We start from the raw sequence: 26,311 nt of genomic DNA, 5'->3' as shown, positions 1-26,311 counted from the left end.
ATGTATCAAATTTATGATACCATTCCCTTGGTGCTTGTTTGAGCCCATAAAGACTCTTTTTCAGCTTGCATACAAGCTTCTCCTTTCCACTTACTGCATAACCCTCTGGCTGTTGCATATATATTTCCTCATGGAGATCACCGTGAAGAAAAGCAGTCTTCACATCCATCTGAATCAAGTCCAGATCATCATGCGCAACCAAAGCTAACACAGCTCTAAGTGCGGTCATTTTGACCACTGGAGAGAAGATCTCATCAAAGTCCACACCATATTCCTGCTTGAAGCCCTTAGCCACTAACCTGGCTTTGTATCTTGGCTTTGCATCTGATGCAACTTTGAGCCTGTAAACCCACTTGCATGGCAAAACCTTCTTGCCTGCAGGCAAATGCACCAACTTCCATGTTCCATTTTTGTGCAGAGAATCCATCTCTGACTTCATGGCACGCTCCCAAAGAGCCTTGTCTGCCCTCTGTAAAGCCTCCTTATAACATGAGGGCTCCCCACAGTCAGTAAGCATCAAGTAGTCAACCCCTGGAACAAACCTGTCAGGGGCTTTGGAGGGTCTTGTGGACCTCCGTACCCAATGACCATCATTTGCAGGTTGCTGTCCAGCCTGCATATCACCCATTGGTGGCTCCTGTTCCATGTCATAAGGCTGAAATATCATGCCCGGTATCTCCTCTAACTGTGGTATATCCATAGGGATATCTTCTGCCATCTCTGGCTGTCCATTTTGACCATTTTCAGCACCATTTAAGGGCTGGTTTTGCTGCTGTAATGGCTGATTTACAGCCCTTGGTTGTTGTCCATGATGTCCATCATCATCAAAGATGACTCTGCCAGGCTCCTGTTGCCTTGCGGGCTCCTTATACATGCATGTTTCATCAAAAATGACATCATTGCTGCGTATAATCTTTCTATTCACGGGATCCCAAAGTCTATACCCCATTTCACCTCTGTCACCATATCCTAGGAATATGCATTTGTGAGACTTAGGATCAAGTTTGGTGCGCATTTCCCTGCGTATGTGCACGTACGCAACGCAACCAAACACTCTCAAGTGCTTGTATGACGGAGGCTTCCCTGTCCATACTTCCTCTGGCACTTTCCCACCAAGCCTCGTGTTAGGTGACCTGTTTATAAGATGAACGGCTGTCATAACAGCTTCAGCCCAAAAACCATGAGGTAACGCAGCATGTGACAACATAGAACGGACCTTCTCCTGAATGGTCCTGTTCATCCTCTCTGCTGTCCCGTTTTGTGGAGGATCACAAGGAGTAGAGAGCTCCCTCTTGATGCCTTTAGCATCACAAAAGTCCTGAAACTGTTTAGACATATACTCTCCACCATTGTCGGAACGCAAAGCCTTCAGTGTTTTGCCAGTTTGATTCTCAACAAGAGCAACAAACTTCTCAAACACTGAGAATGTATCACTCTTCAAACGAAGAGGATAAACCCACACCTTGCGTGTGGCATCATCAATAAAAGACACAAAGTATTTTGCCCCTCCCAAAGAAAGCTGAGGCATCTCACATACATCTGTATGCACAAGCTCTAACTGAGCATCTTTCTGTCCAAGAGCTTTCTTGTGGGGGCACTGCAGTTGCCTGCCATATATACAATGCTCACAAAACTGAAAACTTGAAAACTTTAGAGAAGGCAAGTAACCCAAACGAGACAATTGCTCCATTCCTTTGACACTCATGTGTCCCAACCGGCTATGCCACATAGAGATTTCCGGCAGCTCGGTTGCATTTACATTAGCATGGTGACAAACACCTGCATGCATGAAGTAAAGAGTGTCCACCTTAGAGCCTCTGGCAACAACCAGTGAGCCCTTACTAATTTTCCACTTTCCACGACCAAATGTGGTAACATAATCAGCATCATCAAGCTGTCCAGTAGAAAGCAGGTTCTTCTTGATCTCAGACACATGCCTCACATCATCAAGCATAAGCTGTGAGCCATCTGAAAACACAAGCCTCACATGACCTCTGCCAAGAATCTTGCATGCATGGTTATCTCCCAAATAAACCACTCCTTCATTGCCAGCAGTATACCTGACAAACAATTCTCTGCAACCTGTGACATGAAAGGAGGCACCTGAATCAATGATCCATGAGTGCATACCATGACCATCTCCTGTAAGAAGTGAATGGGCATCAAGTGAAGACGTGAATAGCACCTCATCCTCACTGTCACCTGCATGTGACACATTGATTTTTTCAATCTTGACTCCACTTTTGCCCTTTGGCTTTACATCTTTGGCTTCATCTTTGTCTTTGTCTTTGCCTTTTCCCTTTTCCTTTTGATCATTTTTCCATTTGTAGCATTGCTTTTTGATGTGTCCCTTCTTGCCACAATAATGGCATTCCAAGTCCTTTTTAGAGCGAGACTTGCTCCTTCCCCGTTCTTGGCTTTTACCCCTTTGTTGGAATCTCCCACGTGCATTCATTGCACTGGACTTTCCTACAGAGTTGTTTTTCCTGATCATCTCTTCTTGAAGAAGAGCACCCTCAACATCTGCATATAACAGCATAGCATTCGAATTGCTAGTGGCTGTCCTGAATGTGTCCCAACTCTCTGGCAAAGTGCATAACAGAAAAGTGGCTTTGAACTCATCGTCCATTGCCAACTTTTGATTAATAACTTGGCTGACAATGCCATTAAACTCATTTAGATGGGCTGTCATAGACGCCCCTTCCTTCATCTGAAGACCTATGAGTTTCTTCAACCAATACACTTTGCTTGAGGCACTTTGCTGGGCATACAAGTCCTGCACTCTCTGCCACATTCCCCAAGCTGTCTTCTCTTCACGAATGCTGAAAAGTAATGAGTCTGACACAGACAACATGATAGTAGATCTTGCCAGCTCATCCATATCTTCCCACTCTTCAGCAGTAAGAGAAGCGGGCATTACATCCCTTTCTTTGATAGGCTTGTGCTGCTTTTTCTGGAGCAACACATTATAGCACTGGGTTTGCCAAATATCATAGTTATGTGAGCCTTCAAGCTTCTTGATGTGAAGCAATGAAGAGCTCTCACCTGTGGTTGCCATAGCAATATGCAACCTGTCAATGCCTAACTCCCTGCAAAATGTGCAAACACTGCACCAAAGCACACAAAGTGCTCACAGTTGTTCTCCCAAAGTTTATCTCCCACTGCGGAAGCACGAATGCAACTTTTCTCCCACTCTATGTGATGAAATCACCAAAATCTGGTTGCTGCAGATTTAGGACAGCACCTTAAAAGTGTTATGTTGCCCTTCTAAAGTACTGTACAGCAGTACTAAGTGCTCACCTGTGATGTACCAAACCTGTACCGGCAAGTACAGCAGCTGAAATTGAACCTTTTCCTCACTCAAATCAGTGTACAGCCATGACAAAACTTGCACAAAGCTGTGCCAAATCTGTACCAGCAGGTATAGTAGCAATAAATGCTTTCTTGGCTGTCCAAATGAGTAAAAATCAGACTTTTACAGTCCCGAACACTGCATACAACAGTCCCGAACAGAAATTGGGCAAAAGCCCCTTGACTGCAAGCTGATTTTTGAAGATTCAAGGCATAAATGTCTTGCCTGCTGCTTTGCCGAGCTCAACAAGCATAAAATCTTGAAAAGCCCCTTGATTTAAGATCAATTGCTGATCATACATGGTACATTGACGCACATGAAGGCATCCAGAGTCTTTGCGATGCTTCCCCCTGGCCACATATACATCAAATACATGAAACCCTCTTGATTTACAGGCACATTGAGTGTTGCTTGTCAGGCATCAACACATTGCCCAAAGCATCAACTGCGAGTGCCTGCATGCAAATCAACCAAATCGGCACAAAAGCCCCTTGATTTGCACTGCAATTTGCTGCAATTTTGCCCGAATGTGCGATTTCTCACATCATACAGCATGTATGAATGCTTAATTGCACAAATACATCAAAAGCCCCAAATTTCGACATCCAATTTCCTGCAAATTGATCCTGATTGTGACCAATGTCACCCAATTTTGCCAATTTTGCTCAAAAATTGAGCAATTGGGCACCTGTACCTGCTCAATTGATTGAATTGATAAGAAATTCCCAAAATTGAAGGCAAATACCTCTTAATTTTTTGAATTTCTTTGATCTGCAGGCTGAATTTCAGTTGTTGCAGGAGAAAGGGGGGAGCACGTCTGATGCTGCTTGTGTTGATGGAGATGCGCCTGCTGTGCTACAAATTTAGATCACCTGCAGGTATTGTACGGGCTGGGCTACGTAGCTCTGATGTTGATGCTGATTCTGTTGCTGCCCACCCAGATTGAAATAGTCCGCCAGCTTCAGGGGCGTGTATGACACGCTGTTGGCCGCGTAACGCTGCTTGCCGTTAATAGCAGCTGATGCGCCCTGCACCACGACGGTTTCAGACACATTGATTATGCCGTAGTGGAAGGCACCTTGGGGATTCGGGCGGGCGGCGTTGGCGGTCAGGTCCTGTAAGGCGAATGATTCAACGCCCGCCACCTTCGCCTTCGCGCTACGGGTGTTTTGTTGACGCCGCCTCCGACCGGTAGCCAGCGATACACGTCGCCACTTCGCCTTCTTCTCCACCTGCCCCTGCCCTTCTACATGCCTGAGCTGCCACCTCTCGCGACTGCTGCCTTGTGGTTTGCTACGGGTAGCTCTGCCACGTCAACCCTTAGTCGACCTGCTTCAGCTGCAGCCTGCGTAAGTTGCAGAGAGAGAGAGAGAGCCACGCTTTCCTCTTTGATGGCAGGGCATTTCTGAAGAAAATCAGCTACAGAGGAGAAAACGGTGGCCCTTGCAATTGGCGTCAAAATGCCTGTGGACACGCACCCCTGCTCTGATACCAGTTGAATGGGAGAGATGAATTAGGGTTAGAGTTCATGTGTGGGAGACATACACAGAGAAACAAGGGAGAGAGAGAGAGAGTTGTGGGGATAAGTCAACTCACCGATATGAGTGTGTGACTCCCCTATCACACATGTATATTGCACTAGTACACAGTGTGCACTTAGTACATTAAAAGTACTAAGTGTACTATGTACTATAACTTATGGGCTTGTACACACTATAAGGGTGGGCATAGTGCCTTTACCCCAACATTTGGCCTATGCACATGTACCTTCATAGAGGCGGACAAAGTTGGATGATAAGGCTATCAAATGCATATTTTTGGGATACAGTGCAGAGAGCAGAGGTTATAGACTTTATGAGCCCTCATCACGTAGGGTGGTTGTCAGTAGAGATGTTATCTTTGATGAGACATCCTCTATGCCTTTGCGGGATTGCAAAATGCAGTCCACACTTGGTGTCTCGGACATTTTTGACAGTCTTGTGCCATTGCTTGGTTCCGATGCCTCCGATGATGCACCACAGGGATACACTCCTCCACATACTGCTCATTTACAGCCTATCACGCAGTCCGGACAGCCACTTGTTGTGACACAGATGCCACATGCTCTTGAGGATGTTGTGGAAGAGGCAGCAAAGCAGGAATTGGCTGACATAAGACAGCCTAAAAGAGCTCCTCGTTGGTTCTTTGAAACTTTGAAGGACAACAAGTTAGATGCTCCTTTGCCAGCCCGTACGAGAGCTGCAGCCAAAAGAGATTTGGCAAACTCGGTTGTTCATGCTTTGATTGCTACAGCATGTGATGAAGAGCCTGTTTGTCACAGAGATGCCTTTTCAAATAAGTTGTGGATGCAAGCCATGCAAGATGAATTGAACTCCATTCATGCCAATCAAACATGGGAGTTATGTGACTTGCCTGCAGGTAAACATGCCGTGGGGACGAAGTGGGTTTACAAAGTGAAGAGGAAAGCTGATGGTTCAGTTGACAAGTACAAAGCCCGTCTTGTGGCCAAAGGCTATGCTCAGAAAGAGGGCATTGATTATGAAGAGACCTTTGCTCCCACTTCACGTATCACCACCATTAGATGTGTTATTGCCGTGGCTGCCCACAATAATTGGGAAATGCATCAGTTGGATATCAAGACAGCATTTCTCAATGGTCTATTGGCAGAGGAAGTCTATGTTGCACAACCTCCTGGCTTTGAGGTTGTAGGTTCTGAAAAAAAGGTATGCCGGCTTAAGAAAGCCTTGTATGGATTGAAGCAGGCACCTCGGGCTTGGTATGACAGGATTCACACTCATTTGCTCAGCCTTGGTTTTCAGAATAGTCCCACAGAGGTGACTTTATATATCTGCAAGAGGGGGCAGATTTGCTGATTTTGATCCTCTATGTGGATGACATGATTCTCACTGGGCCACATCCCAAGAAAATTGCAGATTTTAAACGGGAATTACAGCAATCATTTGCTCTTACTGATCTTGGCCAGTTGCAGTATTATTTGGGCATACAATTTGCTCGGACTGAGGGGGGGATTATTATGTCACAATCCAAGTACATTGGGCAGCTCTTACAGAGATTTCAATTTGAGGACTGCAAACCCGTCTCCACCCCATTACAAACCCGTCTCCACCCCATTAGAGACTGGTTTTCGTTTCTCTGCTGAAGATACCAATGGACCTTGTGATGCTACCTCTTATCACCAAGCAGTTGGTTGTTTACTTTACTTGTGTCATACTCGGCCAAACTTGCAGTACGTGGTCTCCCAGTTGAGCAAGTTTATGCACAGTCCCACTCATCACCATTGGCATGCAGTGAAACGTGTCTTCAGATATATCAAAGGCACACAACACTTGGGCCTTTTTTACAAGGCTGATTCTTCACTTATCATGCATGGGTTCACTGATAGTGATTGGGCTGGTTGCTATGATACATGCCGATCCCATAGTGGCAATTGTTTCATGCTTGGCTCTTCATGCATCTCTTGGTTCAGCAAGAAGCAAGCGACAGTTGCCACATCTAGTTGTGAGGCTGAGTACAGGGCAGCTTTCACAGCTACAGTAGAGTGTGTTTGGCTACGAAAATTACTTGCAGATCTTCTAGTTGGTCAGACTACTCCTACAGTCATTCATACTAACAGTCAGAGTGCTTTGGCTATTGCACGAAATCTTGTGTTTCATGCTCGCACAAAACACATTGAGGTTCATTACCACTATGTCAGAGAGCGATGGTCAGATGGTGACATTCAATTGTCTTACATTCCCACTGAAGACAACTTGGCAGATCTCTTCACGAAGGCTCTCCCGCAACCAAAGTTTGAGGCTTTTCGACAAGCTTTACACTTGGTACCATTTGTTACGTGATCTGCTATTCTGTACAGTCATAGGTTGCTATATCCATATTGGACGAATTTGTGCAACCATAACCTTTAGTCTTCAGGTATCTTGAGACGTTTCCAGGATACTTCAGCCCATACCGTCGAGGGGGGTTTGTAGGCCACTCTATGGGCTATCCATAGGTGTCACTCATTCCTTGGTATGTGCCTTGTAGGCCTAGATATTATCAGTTAGGACCTATGGTACAGTTAGTACTACTTCCAATTGGGACACCTAGTACATGTATAACACCCAGTTAGGGGTTCATCATATTAGGTGTATCTTCTGTACTCTTTATCACTTTTAGCAATACATCCACAGCAGCTCGCTTCCTTCCTTGCTCTTGCCTCCATTGCTTCCGTTGTCCACTCCACCCAACATTTAGAGCGATGAGGGGGAGGCGGAGGTACTCTATGGCGTGGACGAGGCCAATGATCTGGCCTTTGAGAGACTTGACGCGGGCGCCCGTAGCTCCCATCTCGTTCAAGCCCCAACCGCGCGGCGCCACGAAGCGTTCCCCATTCTGAATGGCCAGCGCATTCGCAAGTAGCAGTAGCCCCTCAAGCAAAGTCCACATGCCCATTTCTTTCTTGCTTGCTTGCCCGCCCCCTCTCCCGCTATGGCGATCTGGCTGTGGCAAACGTACAGCTTCTCTTTGCTCTAAAAGCCATTTTTCGATTACCTAAAACTGGTGCGCTTTTATAAAGGTGAGGAGGCCAAAAATAATAGGCCACCAAATTACTATTATTTTGTCGTTTTATTCACTAAAATTTTGTCGTCGCATTTATTAATGCTGCATGAGCAGCATTAATAAATCAAATGTTTAAACATACCTCGCATGCTCTCCTCGCCTTCTCACCCTCATGACTAAGTGACACATTATGAATCACGAGGGATCTATGGTTGGAAAGAGGTGTCGCGATCGGGATTTGATCAACACCGTTGGATTCCTAGGTGAACTATGAGTGAACTGCGGGTAAACTCAGGGGTGAACTCGCGAGGTGAACTTAGGGTGAACTAAGGAGACCTTTTCCGGCAAGAAAGTGAACTAGGGAAACATTCTCCGGTAAGAAAGTGAACTAAGGACCAAAATATCAAGATTTAAATTTAAAAACACTCTACACAATCTGCTGGAAAGTATAGCATAGTGGTTAGATGTTGAAAGCTTGAGCGGATGGTTCCAAGTTCGAATCCTCTTTTGCATTGAGCTCAACCCCTCCAAAATTTTCTAAGTCCCAAAAATCCCCATGGTATACCCTGATGAGTTCATCCCTAGTTCACTTGCCCGACGGGAATCCGACGGTCTAGATTAGGCAAGGACACGACGCCTCTTTTCAGCCTTAGATCCCTCCTGATTCATAATCCTTCTCACCAGCCTCCTCCGCCTTCCCCTCTGCCCCTCGGCTACTCGTCTGCTCACATGTCCTCCTCTCGCATGGTTGCCTGCCCACGCCTGCTTGCCTCCCTCCCTCGCCTAATTCAGTCCTCTCTCAACCATGGCAACCTCTCTCCCCCATCCCACACTGGCCTAGTCGCCTCCCCCAGCTTCCCCTCACCTACTCAGATCCCTCCCTCACTGCAACCTCGTTTTCTCCTCACCTAGTCGCTTCCCCCGTGCTCTCCTCGCCTGCTCACATCCCCACCTTCCTTTCACCTGCAAGCCTCCCTCCCTCCATACCTCACGATTGTTCATGGCCTAAGCAGGGGAGAGCAAGAGAGGGGTCAGCCCACCAAGAGGGACTCTAGAGAGAGCGCATGTCCACGTGCATTCGAGGCATGCATCTACTATTTTAACTCAATTTCACGAGATTTGTTTCTAAAATAAAAAAGGTCTACATATTTCAAACTTTCGATTTAGTTTTCCGAAGGTTAAATGAACCAAGATTTTCTTGCATTTACCTCTCTAATTAATTAACGGAACACTCTATTTGCTAGAAGATGATGTCTCCTCTATTTCACTATAAGATGTTCACACATGCAAAGTGCAGGCCCACATTCGAGTCTAGGCATGGACAAGCTGGGTGAACATCATAGTAGGCAGTGGAACCAGCCAAGATTCAAACTCAAGCTGAGAATTAAAACCACTTGGCCCACCAAAATCTGCTCATTTTATTGATAGATAATCTTTTATTAATAGAGTGAGTCTGTCTAATCCTGGGGATGGACACCTACATTATGTCCAAAACAATTTCTCCTTGACAGGTTTCACCTGCCCAATGCCGGTTGGGAATCTGCAAGCTGGGTGAACATCATCTGCTCATTTACTGATAGAATCTTTTAATAGAGCGAGTCTATCTAATCCTCGGGATGGACACCTACACACGTCCAAAACATTCCTCCTGTACAGACTTCCCCTGCCCAAGGCTGGTTGGGAATCTTCACATAAGCATGGACAAGCTGTCACGCGGACGTGCTATCACGGGGACGTGTCACAGTAGATGTGCTGTCACGGGCGAGTGTCGCAGAATTTAATTGAATTAATCTGATGTGCAAAAAATGTGCACATTGAATTAATTCAATAAGTTAGGAGAACCTTAGTTTTTAAGGTTATAAAGTTTTAAAAGGTTTCAGACCATGGGCGGCCAAAAGTTAAGTGACTTGGCAATTTTTAAAACAAAAAGGACTTGGGCTGAAAATTTAACGTGGATTTGTGGAGGAGGCAACGTGGAGATTGCAGAGGGAATTTCAACGCTGATTTCCTGGCTGAATTCGTGTGCTTCTTGCGGGGCAAAATCAGGGCAGATTTGGTGCGAGAAATCAGGGCTGATTTCGGGCCTAGCATGTACGCGAATCGGTGCTGAATTTTTCAAGCCCAGAAACAGTAATTTTCAGCTTTCTTGTTTAGGGCAGATTTGGGGCTGAATTTGGACACGTGTGGTTTGCGTGTCAGCCTCAGAAGTGTGCGCGTGTGCGGTGTGCGCACCGGCACAGAATAAAAGCAGGATTCCAGACACAGGAAGGGCAGGGCTGAATTTCATGCGTGTGTGCACAGAGAATTTGTTCTGTGATTGGGATTTACAGCACAAATTGCGCAGGTAGAATTCAGTAACAGAAATTGCTGTGCTCTGTGGTTTTCTCAGAGTTCGTAGGAATCTTTACAAAGAGGCAGCCAATCAAATCAGGTTTGTTAGGGGTTTTCGCCCGTCCCGTTGGACCCTCACAGTTGTAACAGGTTCAAGTTTAATATAAAGAAATACCGAAAGGGGCGCTCGCGTTGAGGGCCAATCTGGTGTGCTGTGTGTTCGAGTAGGAGCGCTCTAGCTCCCTTTGTTTTCTTCAATTATCTGTGTTGGAATTTGAATAGTTTAAGTGCTGTGAGAAATTAAGAAGATTCTTCACCGCCCGATTTTGTATTGGCCGGTTTCATGGTTCCGTTGCCGGGACATCACCAACTTTCTTAAGGAGGTGAGCCTGTGTTGTCTTGGGGAGTACCAGCACTTAGATTTTCTGATAGCAGGTTTGAAGAATTTCTTAAAGTTAGCAATTGATCAAGATGTCGGAGAACAGTAGTGACCACACTTATTCCACAGGGGATAGGGAGTCTCCAGAGCATGTAGAAGATCGTTTTGCTGATGCAGACGAAGAGGAGGTTCAGCACATGAGAACTGCAGATGTGAGACAGTCACAGCCTGTGTCTAGAGGTATGCGTACAGAGACTGTTAGACCTGACACTGCAGTGCCAGGTAGATCTCAGGGAGATGTGGATGCAGATCATTTGTTTAGAGCTCAGATGATGAGTATTTATGATGCATTCACACAGTTGGCTCAGAATCCTCGTTTTATAGAGTTCATGAATCTGCCTAAACCTCAAGTTGCGGGTGTTGGACCGCAAGTTGCTTCTGATGCGCATGTTATGCAAACAGGACAGTTGGCAAGGACACCTGTTGTACAGGGTGATCAAGTGCATAATGCTTCAGGCCAACATAGAGATGCGCATGTGTAGGGTCATGTTGATATGCATGCTCAGGGCAATAATTTTCAGCAGATGCATAATGGACAAACGAGTGCACGAGGACCTATTGGGCAGCCCACTTTCTTTGGTGGTGGTTCTGTCTTTCAAGCCATGAGAGCTAATGTACCTTCAGGTAATGCTATGTATGGAAATATTGGAATGCAACCTGGCTTCCAAGGTGGTATGCATGCTAAAGTTCAAGATGTTAGTACTTCACGACCACCTGTTGTGGGAAGTGCTAATACAGCTCCTTATTTACAGCCACCTGTGTATGATAACTTGGCTCCTAAGGGTAAGCCAAAGGACTACAATGAAGGTGGAAAAGCAGTGAAGTTTGATACATTCAGTGGAATGCAAGACAAGCTGAAAGCTTTAACATTTCTACAGCAGTTTGATGTAGCATTTGCTGCTGGAAATTTCACTGAATCTTCAAAGATTCGTAGAGCTTCTACTTTTTTGAAAGGGAATGCTATGCAGTGGTGGACAAATCTAGTAATTCAACAGCAAGCTCCCTCGACTTGGGTTGAATTTAAGCAGCTCTTTTCAATCATGTGGTTGACAGACACATTTGAAGTAGATGTAAAGACTGCTTGGCACAAGTTGGACTCAACCAACTGTGAGAATATTGAGGGATATAATAAGAAGTTTTGGGATGCTTTGTTGCCTTTGAGTTCATACAGACATGTACCTTTGGAAGAGCAGATAGAGAAGTATTGTTGTGGACTTCCGAAGGAGATTCGAGATTTCTGTACAAAGACAAAGGTATCCGGTATGTCTCAATTGATTGAGAATGCATCTACTGCAGCAGCATTACTTCGTGGTAGAGTGGATGGTTTCAAGTTTGGAAAGAAAGAGGATGAGCAAAAGCCTGGAAAAGTTGGAAACTGGAAGAAGAATGGCAGATTTGCGAATGCTAATCAAGGTAATAAGCAAAGGAATGCTAAGGAACAGGGTAGTACCTACAGAACTTTGGATGAAAGGAAGGCTTTACAAAAAGCCAACAAGTGCTTCAACTGCGAAGAAGAAGGCCATATGGCTAGAGAGTGTCCAAAGAAGAAGCGAAAGGCTGATGATGAGAGTGATGCCAAAGGAAAGAGATCCAAAGCCTCAGTGGGACTTGTATCTGACTTGGTTGGGGAGAAGCCCAATGAAGATGATACAGAGTTATGTAGAGCATGGGGAAAGATAAGAGATCGGGCAGCCCTGATTTTCTTTGATCCTGGTGCTAAGCGTAACTTCATTTCACCTGAGTTAGCAGGCAAGTTAGGTATTCGTCCAGAGGAGATGGGATCCATGCATGAGGCTACTATGGCAGCTCCAGGACATGCAGAGGCAGTCACTCCTATTATTGGCAAGCTTAGGCTGCATGTGCAGAGTTATGTGGACACTGAAGAATTCTTCATCATGCCATTGGATGGTTGTGATGTTTTGTTAGGTATGCCTTGGTTCCATAGGATTCATGCTTTGTTGGATGCCCATGCTAGGAAGATCACTCTTACTCATAGGGGCAAACAGCATGAACTTGATGTAAAGCTTAAAGGGGAGTCTATCCCAGTTGTATCGGCTTCTGCCATTACTTCAGTAATAAAAAGTCATATTTCTGCGTACTTGGTTTTTGTTAAAGATCTTCAAAGTAATGAAGGTGTTGGAAATATGTCTAAATTAGATAAGGAGAGGTTGGAATTTTTAAATCAGTTTAAAGATTGTTTTTCAGAACCTCCACATGGTCAATTGCCGCCTGAAAGGCCTGAGGATCACGCAATTGATATAATTCCAGGTAGTAGTCCTCCAAACAAACCACCTTACAGAGTAAGTGCTGCGCAGCAAGAAGAAATCATGAGCCAGGTTAAGGAGTTGTTGGAAAAAGGATACATCCAACCTAGTTCTTCTCCTTATTGCTCACCTGTGTTGCTTGTGCAAAAGAAAGACGGTTCATGGCGAATGTGTATTGATTACAGGGCCTTGAACAAGATAACCATTCGGAATAAATTTCCCATACCAAGAATTGATGATGTCTTGGATAGGTTGCAGGGATCAGGTGTTTTCAGCCGTATTGATCTAAAGAGTGGTTATCACCAAGTACGGATTAGACCAGAAGATGTACCAAAGACAGCTTTCAGGACTACCTTTGGACTTTATGAGTTTCTAGTCATGCCTTTTGGTCTGACTAATGCTCCTGCTACGTTCAATCGAATGATGGACAGGATTTTTAGACCATATAGATCTTTTGTTGGCACTTTCTTTGATGATATGATTGTGCATTCAAAAGATGAAATGGAGCATAGGAAACACTTGGCTATTGTTTTTGCAGAGCTCAGAAAACATCAGCTGGTAGTCAATGCTAAGAAAAGTGAATTCTTTTTAGAAGAAATTCAGTTTTTGGGTCATATTGTGTCCAAGGATGGGGTACGTATGGATCCGTCAAAGGTAGAGGCAATCAAGAATTGGCCTCATCTCAGAAATTTGCATGAGGTTCGTAGTTTCTTGGGATTGTGCTCTTATTACAGAAGGTTCATCAGGCAGTTTGCTGAAATTGCTTCACCTTTGCATGCTTTGCAAAAGAAAGGTGTACCATTCACTTGGTCACAGAGAGAGATTGCAGCTTTCAATAAGCTTAAGGAAAAGTTGACCTCAGATCCAGTTTTGGTTTTGCCTGATTTGAGGAAGGCTTTTGTTGTTCAATGCGATGCATGTGGAAACAGTATTGGTGCTGTTTTGATGCAGGATGGACATGTTGTTGCCTACGAAAGCAGGGTTTTGCAAGGGCCTGAAAAGAATTTGCAGGTCTATGAGAAAGAGCTTTTGGCAGTGGTTCATGCATTGACAGTGTGGAAGCATTATTTGCTTGGTGCTGATTTTACAGTACAGACTGATCATCAGACCTTGCGATATTTTCTTACGCAGACAAAGTTGTCTGAAAAGCATATGCGTTGGGCAAACTTTTTGTTACAGTTTCACTTTCAGATTGTGCATGTGGAAGGCAAAAAGAATGTAGTTGCAGACGCTTTGTCAAGGAAACCACAGGTTTCAGCAGTGTCTATTGCTTATCATCATGAGTTGGATGAAATGAAAGAGCAATATTCAGTCGATGAGGATTTTGGAAATGTTTATGACCAGTTGTTAGATGGTCAACGTCGTGAACATTATCTTTTGAGAGATGGTTTTCTGATGATGCATGGTCGGTTATGCATTACGAAGCAGTTGAGGCCAAAGGTTCTAATTGAAAGTCATGCACCTCCTTATGCAGGGCATAGAGGAATTGATGCTACCGTAAAAGCTGTGGAGACTTTCTTTTATTGGCCAACACTAAGACGTGATGTAGATGCTTTTGTGCGTTCATGCATTATCTGTCAGAAAGTTAAGTTTGACAGACAGAAAATGCCAGGGTTGTTGCAACCATTACCGATTCCTGATAGACCGTGGCAGAGTATAGCTATGGATTTTATCTTTGATCTTCCTAGGACACCTACAGGAAATGATGGCATATGGACAATTATTTGCAGGTTCAGTAAGCAAGCCCATTTCATTTTGGTCAGGAAGAAGATAACAGCAGATCACATGGCTAGATTGTTTCTGCAGCAGATCTTTAAGTATCATGGCATGCCACAGTCTATTGTCAGTGACAGGGATCCCAGAATGACTAGTTTATTTTGGAAAGGTATTTTTGAGAACATGGGTACAACTCTGAAGTTTTCTTCATCTTTCCATCCGCAGACTGATGGACAATCAGAAGAAGCAAATTCTACTGTTTTGGATTTGCTAAAGTGTTATGTATCAGATCATAAGAATCAGTGGGAGAAGTACTTGCCATTGGTTGAGTTTGCATACAATAACACAGTACATAGCTCAACTGGTAAGGCACCTTTTGAGATTGTGGAAGGGGGAAAGAAAGTGCCTCCTATTTTGCATACAAAGGATAAAATCTTTGAGGCAGATAAGTTTGTGGAAAGTCTGGATGTGGCTTACAAGAAAATTCAGCAAGCACTCCAGAAAACACAAGAGAAACAGAAAAGAGCAGCAGACCGTCATCGCAGACCTTTGGCGTTTGAAAAGGATGATTGGGTGCTCTTAAAGTTTGAAAAGGCAAGGCTTAAGAAGTGGAAAGGCAAGGAACGCCTATATTCCAAGCTTAGCATGCGATATTATGGGCCTTTTGAAGTAACAGAGAAGATCAATGATGTAGCTTATAGGCTAAAGCTACCAGATCATTGGAGGATTCATAATGCTTTTCATGTGAGTCTTCTTAGACCTTTCACAGGCGATGTGCCAGAGGATACGATCAATGAAGATCAACCAGAGGTTGAGGAATTGGATGAGATACTGGTACCAGAACAAATCTTGGCACATAAGGAAATGAAAGTTAGAGGTAAAGTTTCCAGGAGGTATTTGGTGAAGTTTCAGAACTATCCACCGCTTGATGCCAAATGGATGGAGGAAGGTGACCTAGCAAATTCACCTCAGTTGTTGCAACTTTACCTAGAGGCGTTTCAGTTGACACCGACCTTGAGTCAGGGTCCTTCAGGTTCAGCAAAGCCGCAAGCATCTGGAGTATTGCCTGATACTCAAGAGGGGGGTAGCACCTCCACCCCTTCATGAGAGATGGGCTTAGAGATCTAGAAATCGCATTGGTATGCTATATGTATATCCGGGGTACTGTATGCTGGCAGTATTTTTGCTACAGGGATTTCTATGATGAGTGTACTAGTCACTTCAATGAGTAAGACAGATGCATATCGATGCCTACTGCAGCTCTGAGTATCGTATATACTTCTGTATTTTTGAGATGCAATTCTGTTTGCAGTTTGGTATATTTTTTATGGTTATCACTGTCAAGAATGCTGTTATTTCAAGTGGGATACACATGGCCGTAGCAGATGCATATGTTACTCAGGTCATGGAGACAGCATATTCCAATTTTGGTTTCATCAGTGGCATCACTTCTTTTGCAATCGAGGTCGCTTGCAAGATTTCCAGAGAGGGGTATGTCACGCGGACGTGCTGTCACGGGGACGTGTCACAGTAGATGTGCTGTCACGGGCGAGTGTCGCAGAATTTAATTGAATTAATCTGATGTGCAAAAAATGTGCACATTGAATTAATTCAATAAGTTAGGAGAACCTTAGTTTTTAAGGTTATAAAGTTTTAAAAGGTTTCAGACCATGGGCGGCCAAAAGTTAAGTGACTTGGCAATTTTTAAAACAAAAAGGACTTGGGCTGAAAATTTAACGTGGATTTGTGGAGGAGGCAGCGTGGAGATTGCAGAGGGAATTTCAACGCTGATTTCCTGGCTGAATTCGTGTGCTTCTTGCGGGGCAAAATCAGGGCAGATTTGGTGCGAGAAATCAGGGCTGATTTCGGGCCTAGCATGTACGCGAATCGGTGCTGAATTTTTCAAGCCCAGAAACAGTAATTTTCAGCTTTCTTGTTTAGGGCAGATTTGGGGCTGAATTTGGACACGTGTGGTTTGCGTGTCAGCCTCATAAGTGTGCGCGTGTGCGGTGTGCGCACCGGCACAGAATAAAAGCAGGATTCCAGACACAGGAAGGGCAGGGCTGAATTTCATACGTGTGTGCACAGAGAATTTGTTCTGTGATTGGGATTTACAGCACAAATTGCGCAGGTAGAATTCAGTAACAGAAATTGCTGTGCTCTGTGGTTTTCTCAGAGTTCGTAGGAATCTTTACAAAGAGGCAGCCAATCAAATCAGGTTTGTTAGGGGTTTTCGCCCGTCCCGTTGGACCCTCACAGTTGTAACAGGTTCAAGTTTAATATAAAGAAATACCGAAAGGGGCGCTCGCGTTGAGGGCCAATCTGGTGTGCTGTGTGTTCGAGTAGGAGCGCTCTAGCTCCCTTTGTTTTCTTCAATTATCTGTGTTGGAATTTGAATAGTTTAAGTGCTGTGAGAAATTAAGAAGATTCTTCACCGCCCGATTTTGTATTGGCCGGTTTCACAAGCTCAGTGAACATCAAAGGCAGTGGGCCAAGATTCGAACTAGTAACCAGAACCTGGACATTACCACTCTAGGTACAAGCTGAGCAGATCACAAACTTGTATGCATTGCCCACAAACGTTGCGGATGTTGCTACTTACAGAAAACAAAAACTAAAAATGATATTTCAAAAGAAAAATTGTGGCATACGATATTGCATCACTGATACAATATATCATGATAGAAAACTTCCGCTCAGACCAAAGAGTTGGAGTACAGACATTTTGATACTACACAACTACTCCTTCAGGAATGATGGACAGAGCTGAAAATCAAGACTTTTGGAAATGATCAAGACTTCTGATAATAACAAAACGATCAAAGGAATCCCATCTGTGTATTTATGATTTTTCATGATGTGGAACCCTATGATTTCCCATGGATCCTACAGAGGTAGCAGGGGCACCTTGAGGTAGCTGCTGGTTGTTTGTTAGTCCCACCGGTATCCACTTTGAGGGATTAGAAGGCTCCTGTACCCACTGTAACCTGCTCATATTAGGGTTTTCAACAAACACCATAGTGAATTCTCCCACCTTCTCCAATTTCCCCTTTCTGCCTGCCTGTAGAACCAAGTTTGTTTTGTGAAACAAGAAAATCCCGTTGGACAGGCGGATGATATCGCTTGGCTGAAAAGCTTCGCACTCATTACCCCACAGCTGCCGATGAATCTGCAGCGAGGTTGATGGACATCATGAGACCTCGATGGACATCATGAGACCTCCATCACTTCTCATGGGAGAACCCTTTTCCAGGAGGATGAAGGTAGTGTTGACATTATTCAGGGCAATCGGACGTAGATCCTTGATCAGGGTTTGTGCTGGAGCTGCTGCCTGTTGCTGCTCTGGAAGCTGACATGTGGAGGTTTGCGCTTGCATCCTTCCAGAGAATGGTGGATACACACAGCAGCAAACCCTAACCAAAACAGTACACCAAGAAAGAACACAAGATAAACCCTTGCTGGCGAATGTAACAAGAAAGGAGAACCCCCAGGTCTTTCTGTCAGCTAACGTGAGACTACCAAAATTAACCCTCCACAAACAAAGAAAATCGCAAAAAGACCAGAAAAGTTTCAGATCGCTCAATCTGTGTGTCTCATTTCTACCCTCACCCTAATCAAGCCTGATCCAACCATAAGCCTGATCCTAACCCTAACCCCAACCCTAGCCTAACCAGACAAGAACGTGTACTAGACCGAATGAAGAAACACAGAAACCCTACATGCAAGACGCACAAAAAAAAGGAAGAGAAATTGCACTCGCCTGGTGGATCTTTTGCTGCGTCTAAGGAGGAAGAAAACCCTAACCCTAACCGGATATGAGCATAGAAATGGCAACGACGGTGTATAGGGCGATGAGGGGGAGGCGGAGGTACTGTATGGCGTGGACGAGGCCAATGATCTGGCCTTTGAGAGACTTGACGCGGGCGCCCGCACCTCCCATCTCGTTGAAGCCCCAACCGCGCGGCACCAGGAAGCGTTCCTCGTTCAGAATGGCCAGCGCATTCGCAAGTAGCAGCAGCCCCTCAAGCAGCGTCCACATGCCCATTTCTTTCTTGCTTGCTTGCCCGCCCCCTCTCCCGCTATGGCGATCTGGCTGTGGCAAACGTACAGCTTCTCTTTGCTCTAAAAGCCATTTTTCGATTACCTAAAACTGGTGCGCTTTTATAAAGGTGAGGAGGCCAAAAATAATAGGCCACCAAATTACTATTATTTTGTCATTTTATTCACTAAAATTTTGTCGTCGCATTTATTAATGCTGCATGAGCAGCATTAATAAATCAAATGTTTAAACATACCTCGCATGCTCTCCTCGCCTTCTCACCCTCATGACTAAGTGACACATTATGAATCACGAGGGATCTATGGTTGGAAAGAGGTGTCACGATCGTGCACGCCCACATTCGAGTCTAGGCATGGACAAGCTAGGTGAACATCATAGGCAGTGGAACCACTTGGCCTTCTCCTTGACAGGTTTCACCTGCCCAATGCCGGTTGGGAATCTGCAAGCTGGGTGAACATCATTTGCTCATTTTACTGATAGAATCTTTATTAATAGAGCGAGTCTGTCTAATCCTCGGGATGGACACCTACACACGTCCAAAACATTCCTCCTGTACAGACTTCCCCAGCCCAAGGCCGGTTGGGAATCTTCACATAAGCATGGACAAGCTCAGTGAACATCAAAGGCAGTGGGCCAAGATTCGAACTAGTAACCAGAACCTGGACATTACCACTCTAGGTACAAGCTGAGCAGATCACAAACTTGTATGCATTGCCCACAAACGTTGCGGATGTTGCTACTTACAGAAAACAAAAACTAAAAATGATATTTCAAAAGAAAAATTGTGGCATACGATATTGCATCACTGATACAATATATCATGATAGAAAACTTCCGCTCAGACCAAAGAGTTGGAGTACAGACATTTTGATACACAACTACTCCTTCGGGAATGATGGACAGAGCTGAAAATCAAGACTTTTGGAAATGATCAAGACTTCTGATAATAACAAAACGATCAAAGGAATCCCATCTGTGTATTTATGATTTTTCTTGATGTGGAACCCTATGATTTCCCATGAATCCTACAGAGGTAGCAGGGGCACCTTGAGGTAGCTGCTGGTTGTTTATTAGTCCCACCACTATCCAACTGTGAGGGATTAGAAGGCTCCTGTACCCACTGTAACCTGCTCATATTAGGGTTTTCAACAAACACCATAGTGAATTCTCCCACCTTCTCCAATTTCCCCTTTCTGCCTGCCCGTAGAACCAAGTTTGTTTTGTGAAACAAGAAAATCCCGTTGGTCAAGCGGATGATATCGCCTGGCTGAAAAGCTTCGCACTCGTTACCCCACAGTTGCAAGTGCACAGCTGCCGATGAATCTGCAGCGAGGTTGATGGACATCATGAGACCTCCATCACTTCTCATGGGAGAACCCTTTTCCAGGAGGATGAAGGTAGTGTTGACATTATTCAGGGCAGCTGGACGTAGATCCTTGATTAGGGTTTGTCTTGGAGCTGCTGCCTGTTGCTGCTGTGGAAGCTGACATGTGGAGGTTTGCGCTTGCATCCTTCGAGAGAATGGCGGATACACACAACAGCAAACCCTAAGTAAAACAGTACACCAAGAAAGAACACAAGATAAACCCTTGCTGGCGAAGGTAACAAGAAAGGAGAACCCCCAGGTCTTTCTGTCAGCTAACCTGAGACTACCAGAATTAACCCTCCACAAACACAGGAGGACGGGGGCCGAGTTTTGAGCTGACCAGATCAGTCCGTCAGGGGTGTCCTCTCGCCCCTTTCCTTTTTCTCTTCTTTGCGGAGGCTATGAGTATGTATTTGACGGCAGAGGAGGTTGGTTTGAGAGGACTTCAGCTCCCAGTCCGGGGGGAGGATTTGCTTGATGCTGAGTTTGCAGACGACACGGGCTTATTTTTGCATGGCCAAGAGGCCAATCTTATGCGGGCTGAGCAGTCGCTCCAGGTTTTTAGTGCAGCTTCGGGAGCATTGATCAATTGGCGCAAGACAGTGACCTTTTGGATCAGTAGTGCTCCCACTCCGGCATGGAGCCCGGACCCCGGTTTTAGATGGATTCCTCCAGGCACAGCAGTGCGGTATTTGGGATGCCAGATTGGCCTCGATTTGTCACCTGAGCAGCAGATTGCCCCGCTTCTTCTGAGCATTCGGAAGAAGCTATTGTATTGGAGTACAGCTCGACTATCCTTGGCTGGGAGGGTGGTGGTGGCAAATCAGGTGCTGTTAGCAACCATGTGGTACATTACGTCTTGCTGGATTTTCTCGAGCTCTTGCATCAGCCAGTGTACAGAGGCTGATCAGGAACTTTCTGTGGTCTGGGCGGGACGGTCAGCCAGCTCGGGCAAAGGTTGCATGGGCAGTTATTACACTTCCGCTGGCTCAGGGCGGTTTGGGTATTATAGATCCAGTCGATCAGAGTAGAGCCTTATTGGGGAAGCTTATTGTTCGGGGGTTGCTTCCAGGCGCTGAGCCTTGGAAAGAGCTCCTCTTGCAGCGACTGCAGGCTCGGGCGCCCCCTGCAGGGGGTACTTGGGCACCAGAGATTCGCTGGATCTTCATAGAGATGAGGAGGACAGGCCTCAGTAGAGGATGGGAGGACAGATTTGCTTTGAGTATCCTGAGAGCTTGGGAGCTGCTGAGACCGGGGCTCTCTCAGCGGCCTCCTCCTTGTGTTGAGGAGCGGGCCAGGCAGCCGCTCATCTGGAGCCCAGCGGTTCGTACGGAGCAGGGTCATATGCTGGGTTCTCGGCCTCGTCTAGCTTGGGGACCTTTAGCGGCAGGCCCAGCTCGTAGTTTTGGAGACTGGCAGGCTTTCTGCAGTCTACCAGAGGAGATCCAGGTGGAGAGGCTGAGTCACTTCAGAGGGGGGTTGATTATGAGGGATGATATTCAGGAGGCACTTACAGAGGAGTGGTTCACACCTCTCGAGCCAGTGGCCCCACGGTGGATGGGAGCCTTTACGCAGTTGGAGATCCTGATTGCTGTCAGAGCTAGCACTGAGGATGGCAGATGCCTCTACTATGAGATTCAGGATGAGGGCAGACTCCAGAGAGTGGAGGTGGAGTCGCCTTTGGTTGCAGAGTGCACCTTCCAGAGGATTCGGGTAGTGGCTGCCGCTTCTCGGAAGTGGCATATTGACCCCGACCCTGCTGATGTGCTCCCGGATTGGCGCATATGGGCATATGCAGCGCGCCCCTTGGCCCGGCTACAGTGGGACCCCGGGGAGTACGAGTGGCATGATCCTTATGCATCCCTTGAGGCCACAGAGATCACCTTTTTCCAGTATACTGTTCGGCTGGGACGGCATATTTTGACAGCGAGGAGGACGGTTTCTCCAGTGGCAGCGGGGCATTGGCGATTGCAGGGACTCTCACAGGAGTTCCTGGAGGATTTCTGGGCTCGGCTCTGGGCTAGTCGGCAGGCCCGCAGGATCTCGGCTTTTCAGTGGCTGGTCGCCCACAGGGGCTCAGCAGTTGGCACTTGGCTTGTTTACAGCGGTCTTCCGGCGGCCTGCGTCCGATGCGGCCACCCTATGGAGACACAGAGACATTGCCTTTGGGACTGCCCTCAGGCACAGCAGATTTGGCTGCGGATACTGCGTATTCTGGCCCCCCTCTCTCCAGAGGGTATGTTTAAGTGGGGTGCCGCTGCTTGGTCGACTTCGTCAGGGCCTGCTATGGGCTATGAGATGGAGCAGGGCAGTCAGGCCATCAGATTTATTAGGGGCCAGCCTCGCCTGGTTCCGGCACCGGATTTCTCGTCCGCCAGCTGGACACAGGAGAGGGATTTACGATGGGAGCTCCTCAGCAGCCTCACCATCTGGTTCACCTGGAGGGCCCGGTGCTTTACGGCCTTTGAGGGGAGATTAGAGCCACCAGCAGAGACTGTTCGGGGGATTTGGCAGGAGTTGATCCACACCCTGCGAGGACAGTACGACCGCATCCGGGGAGACTCGGATGAGGCGATCTTACGGCGCCAGGCCTTTCACACCACTTGGCGTTGTGGCCCGTTCTACACCTTACACACGGGATGCCCCGGTTGGCACTACAGGCCACCTGTTTGGCTCTTCCCCCCCCCTATTGTATGATTTAGCCGCTCAGTTTTTTTATACTGATGCTTGTATTTTGCAACACCTAGGGAGAGTCTCCCAGGCTGCCATGATGTATTCACTGCTCTTCTCTCTCTTAGGAGCAGGAGAGATCTTTTGTAGCCCTTCGGGCGTTTTTATATAACTAATGAAAGGATCTTTTCTCGGAAAAAAAAAAAAAACCCTCCACAAACAAAGAAAATCACAAAAAGACCAGAAAAGTTTCAAATCGCTCAATCTATGTGTCTCATTTCTACCCTCGCCCTAATCAAGCTTGATCCAACCATAAGCCTGATCCTAACCCTAACCCCAACCCTAGCCTAACCACAGAAGAACGTGTACTAGACCGAATGAAGAAACACAGAAACCCTACATGCAGGACGCACAAAAAAAAAGGAAGAGAAATTGCACTCGCCTGCTCGATCTTTTGCTGCGTCTAAGGAGGAAGAAAACCCTAACCCTAAGCGGATATGAGCATGGAAATGGCAACGACGGTGTTTAGGGCGATGAGGGGGAGGCGGAGGTGCTGTATGGCGTGGACGAGGCCAATGATCTGGCCTTTGAGAGACTTGACGCGGGCGCCCGCACCTCCCATCTTGTTGAAGCCCCAACCACGCGGCGCCAGGAAGCGTTCCTCGTTCAGAATGGCCAACGCATTCGCAAGTAGCAGCAGCCCCTCAAGCACCGTCCACATGCCCATTTCTTTCTTGCTTCCTCTCCCGCTATGGAGATCTGGCTGTGCCAAACGTACAGCTTCTCTTTGCTCTAAAAGCCATTTTTCGATTACCTAAAACTGGTGCGCTTTTATAAAGGTGACAAGGCCAAAAATAATAGGCCACCAAATTATTATTATTTTGTCGTGGGTGTTTATTCACTCAAATTTTGTCGTCACATTTATTAATGCTGCATGGGCAGCATTAATAAATCAAATGTTTAAACATACCTCGCATGCTCTCCTCGCCTTCTCACCCTCATGACTAAGTGACACATTATGAATCACGAGGGATCTATAGTTGGAAAGAGGTGTCGCGATCGGGATTTGATCAACACCGTTGGATTCCTAAGTGAACTATGAGTGAACTGCGGGTAAACTCAGGGGTGAACTCACGAGGTGAACTTAGGGTGAACTAAGGAGACCTTTTCTGGCAAGAAAGTGAACTAGGGAAACATTTTCCGGTAAGAAAGTGAACTAAGGACAAAAATATCAAGATTTAAATTTAAAAACACTCTATACAATCTGCTTGAAAGTATAGCATAGTGGTTAGATGTTGAAAGCTTGAGCGGATGGTTCCAAGTTCGAATCCTCTTTTGCATTGAGCTCAGTCCCAAAAATCCCCATGGTATACCCTGAGTTCATCCCTAGTTCACTTGCCCGACGGGAATCCGACGGTCTAGATTAGGCAAGGTCATGACGCCTCTTTTCAACCTTAGATCCCTCCTGATTCATAATCCTTCTCACCAGCCTCCTCCGCGAAGCCCTTTGCCCCTCGGCTACTCGTCTACTCGCATGTCCTCCTCTCGCATGGTTGCCTCCCCACGCCTGCTTGCCTCCCTCCCTCGCCTAATTCAGTCCTCTCTCAACCATGGCAACCTCTCTCCCCCATCCCACGCTGGTCTAGTCGCCTCCCCCAACTTCCCCTCACCTACTCAGATCCCTCCCTGACTGCAACCTCATTTTCTCCTCACCTAGTCGCTTCCCCCGTGCTCTCCTCGCCTGCTCGCATCCCCACCTTCCTTTCACCTGCAAGCCTCCCTCCCTCCATACCTCACGATTGTCCATGGCCTAAGCAGGGGAGAGCAAGAGAGGGGTCAGCCCACCAAGAGGGACTCTAGAGAGAGCGCATGTCCACGTGCATTCGAGGCATGCATCTACTATTTTAACTCAATTTCATGAGATTTGTTTCTAAAATAAAAAAGGTCTACATATTTCAAACTTTCGATTTAGTTTTCCAAAGGTTAAATGAACCAAGATTTTCTAGCATTTACCTCTCTAATTAATTAACAGAACACTCTATTTGCTAGAAGATGATGTCTCCTCTATTTCACTATAAGATGTTCACACATGCAAAGTGCAGGCCCACATTCGAGTCTAGGCATGGACAAGCTGGGTGAACATCATAGGCAGTGGAACCAGCCAAGATTCAAACTCAAGCTGAGAATTAAAACCACTTGGCCCACCAACCTCTGCTCATTTTACTGATAGATAATCTTTTATTAATAGAGTGAGTTTGTCTAATCCTGGGGATGGACACCTACATTATGTCCAAAACAATTTCTCCTTGACAGGTTTCACCTGCCCAATGCTGGCTGGGAATCTGCAAGCTGGGTGAACATCATCTGCTCATTTTACTGATAGAATCTTTATTAATAGAGCGAGTCTATCTAATCCTGGGGATGGACACCTACACGTCCAAAACATTCCTCCTGTACAAACTTCCCCTGCCCAAGGCCGGTTGGGAATCTTCACATAAGCATGGACAAGCTCAGTGAACATCAAAGGCAGTGGGCCAAGATTCGAACTAGTAACCAAAACTTGGACATTACCACTCTAGGTACAAGCTGAGCAGATCACAAACTTGTATGCATTGCCCACAACCGTTGCGGATGTTGCTACTTACAGAAAACAAAAACTAAAAATGATATTTCAAAAGAAAAATTGTGGCATACGATATTGCATCACTGATACAATATATCATGATAGAAAACTTCTGCTCAGACCAAAGAGTTGGAGTACAGACATTTTGATACTACACAACTACTCCTTCGGGAATGATGGACAGAGCTGAAAATCAAGACTTTTGGAAATGATCAAGACTTCTGATAATAACAAAACGATCAAAGGAATCCCATCTGTGTATTTATGATTTTTCTTGCTGTGGAACCCTATGATTTCCCATGGATCCTACAGAGGTAGCAGGGGCACCTTGAGGTAGCTGCTGGTTGTTTATTAGTCCCACCGGTATCCACTTTGAGGGATTAGAAGGCTCCTGTACCCACTGTAACCTGCTCATATTAGGGTTTTCAACAAACACCATAGTGAATTCTCCCACCTTCTCCAATTTCCCCTTTCTGCCTGCCCGTAGAACCAAGTTTGTTTTGTGAAACAAGAAAATCCCGTTGGTCAGGCGGATGATATCGCCTGGCTGAAAAGCTTCGCACTCGTTACCCCACAGTTGCAAGTGCACAGCTGCCGATGAATCTGCAGCGAGGTTGATTGACATCATGAGACCTCCATCACTTCTCATGGGAGAACCCTTTTCCAGGAGGATGAAGGTAGTGTTGACATTATTCAGGGCAGCTGGACGTAGATCCTTGATCAGGGTTTGTGCTGGAGCTGCTGCCTGTTGCTGCTGTGGAAGCTGACATGTGGAGGTTTGCGCTTGCATCCCTCCAAGATTTTCTAGCATTTACCTCTCTAATTAATTAACGAAACCCAAAAAAATGTTTTGGGTGCTTGTTAGGGGGGCGCGCGCACAGATATATATATATATATATGTATATATATATACATACATACATACATGTA

General features: G+C 46.0%; 2 protein-coding genes and 2 pseudogenes across 2 annotated transcripts; all 4 read right to left on the bottom strand.

Annotated features, from left to right (window-relative positions):
- Window positions 1-18,411: 18,411 nt before the first annotated feature.
- On the bottom strand, window positions 18,412-18,728 carry LOC147630307 (uncharacterized; annotated as a pseudogene).
- Window positions 18,729-19,728: 1,000 nt separating this feature from the next.
- On the bottom strand, window positions 19,729-20,232 carry LOC147630306 (uncharacterized). Its single transcript, XM_086810071.1, has one exon. The coding sequence runs from the start codon at window positions 20,230-20,232 to the stop codon at window positions 19,729-19,731; it is 504 nt and encodes a 167-aa protein (XP_086666197.1).
- Window positions 20,233-23,185: 2,953 nt separating this feature from the next.
- LOC147630305 (uncharacterized) lies at window positions 23,186-23,485 on the bottom strand (annotated as a pseudogene).
- A 2,158-nt stretch (window positions 23,486-25,643) lies between these two features.
- Window positions 25,644-26,171, bottom strand: LOC147630304 (uncharacterized). The gene has a single exon (XM_086810070.1). The coding sequence runs from the start codon at window positions 26,169-26,171 to the stop codon at window positions 25,644-25,646; it is 528 nt and encodes a 175-aa protein (XP_086666196.1).
- Between the last annotated feature and the right edge of the window lie 140 nt (window positions 26,172-26,311).

Source organism: Cibotium barometz, chromosome 16, assembly GCF_041138505.1.
Source record: "Cibotium barometz isolate CiBa-2024 chromosome 16, ASM4113850v1, whole genome shotgun sequence".
NCBI lineage: Eukaryota > Viridiplantae > Streptophyta > Polypodiopsida > Cyatheales > Cibotiaceae > Cibotium > Cibotium barometz.
This window is presented reverse-complemented; position numbering and strand designations above follow the sequence as displayed.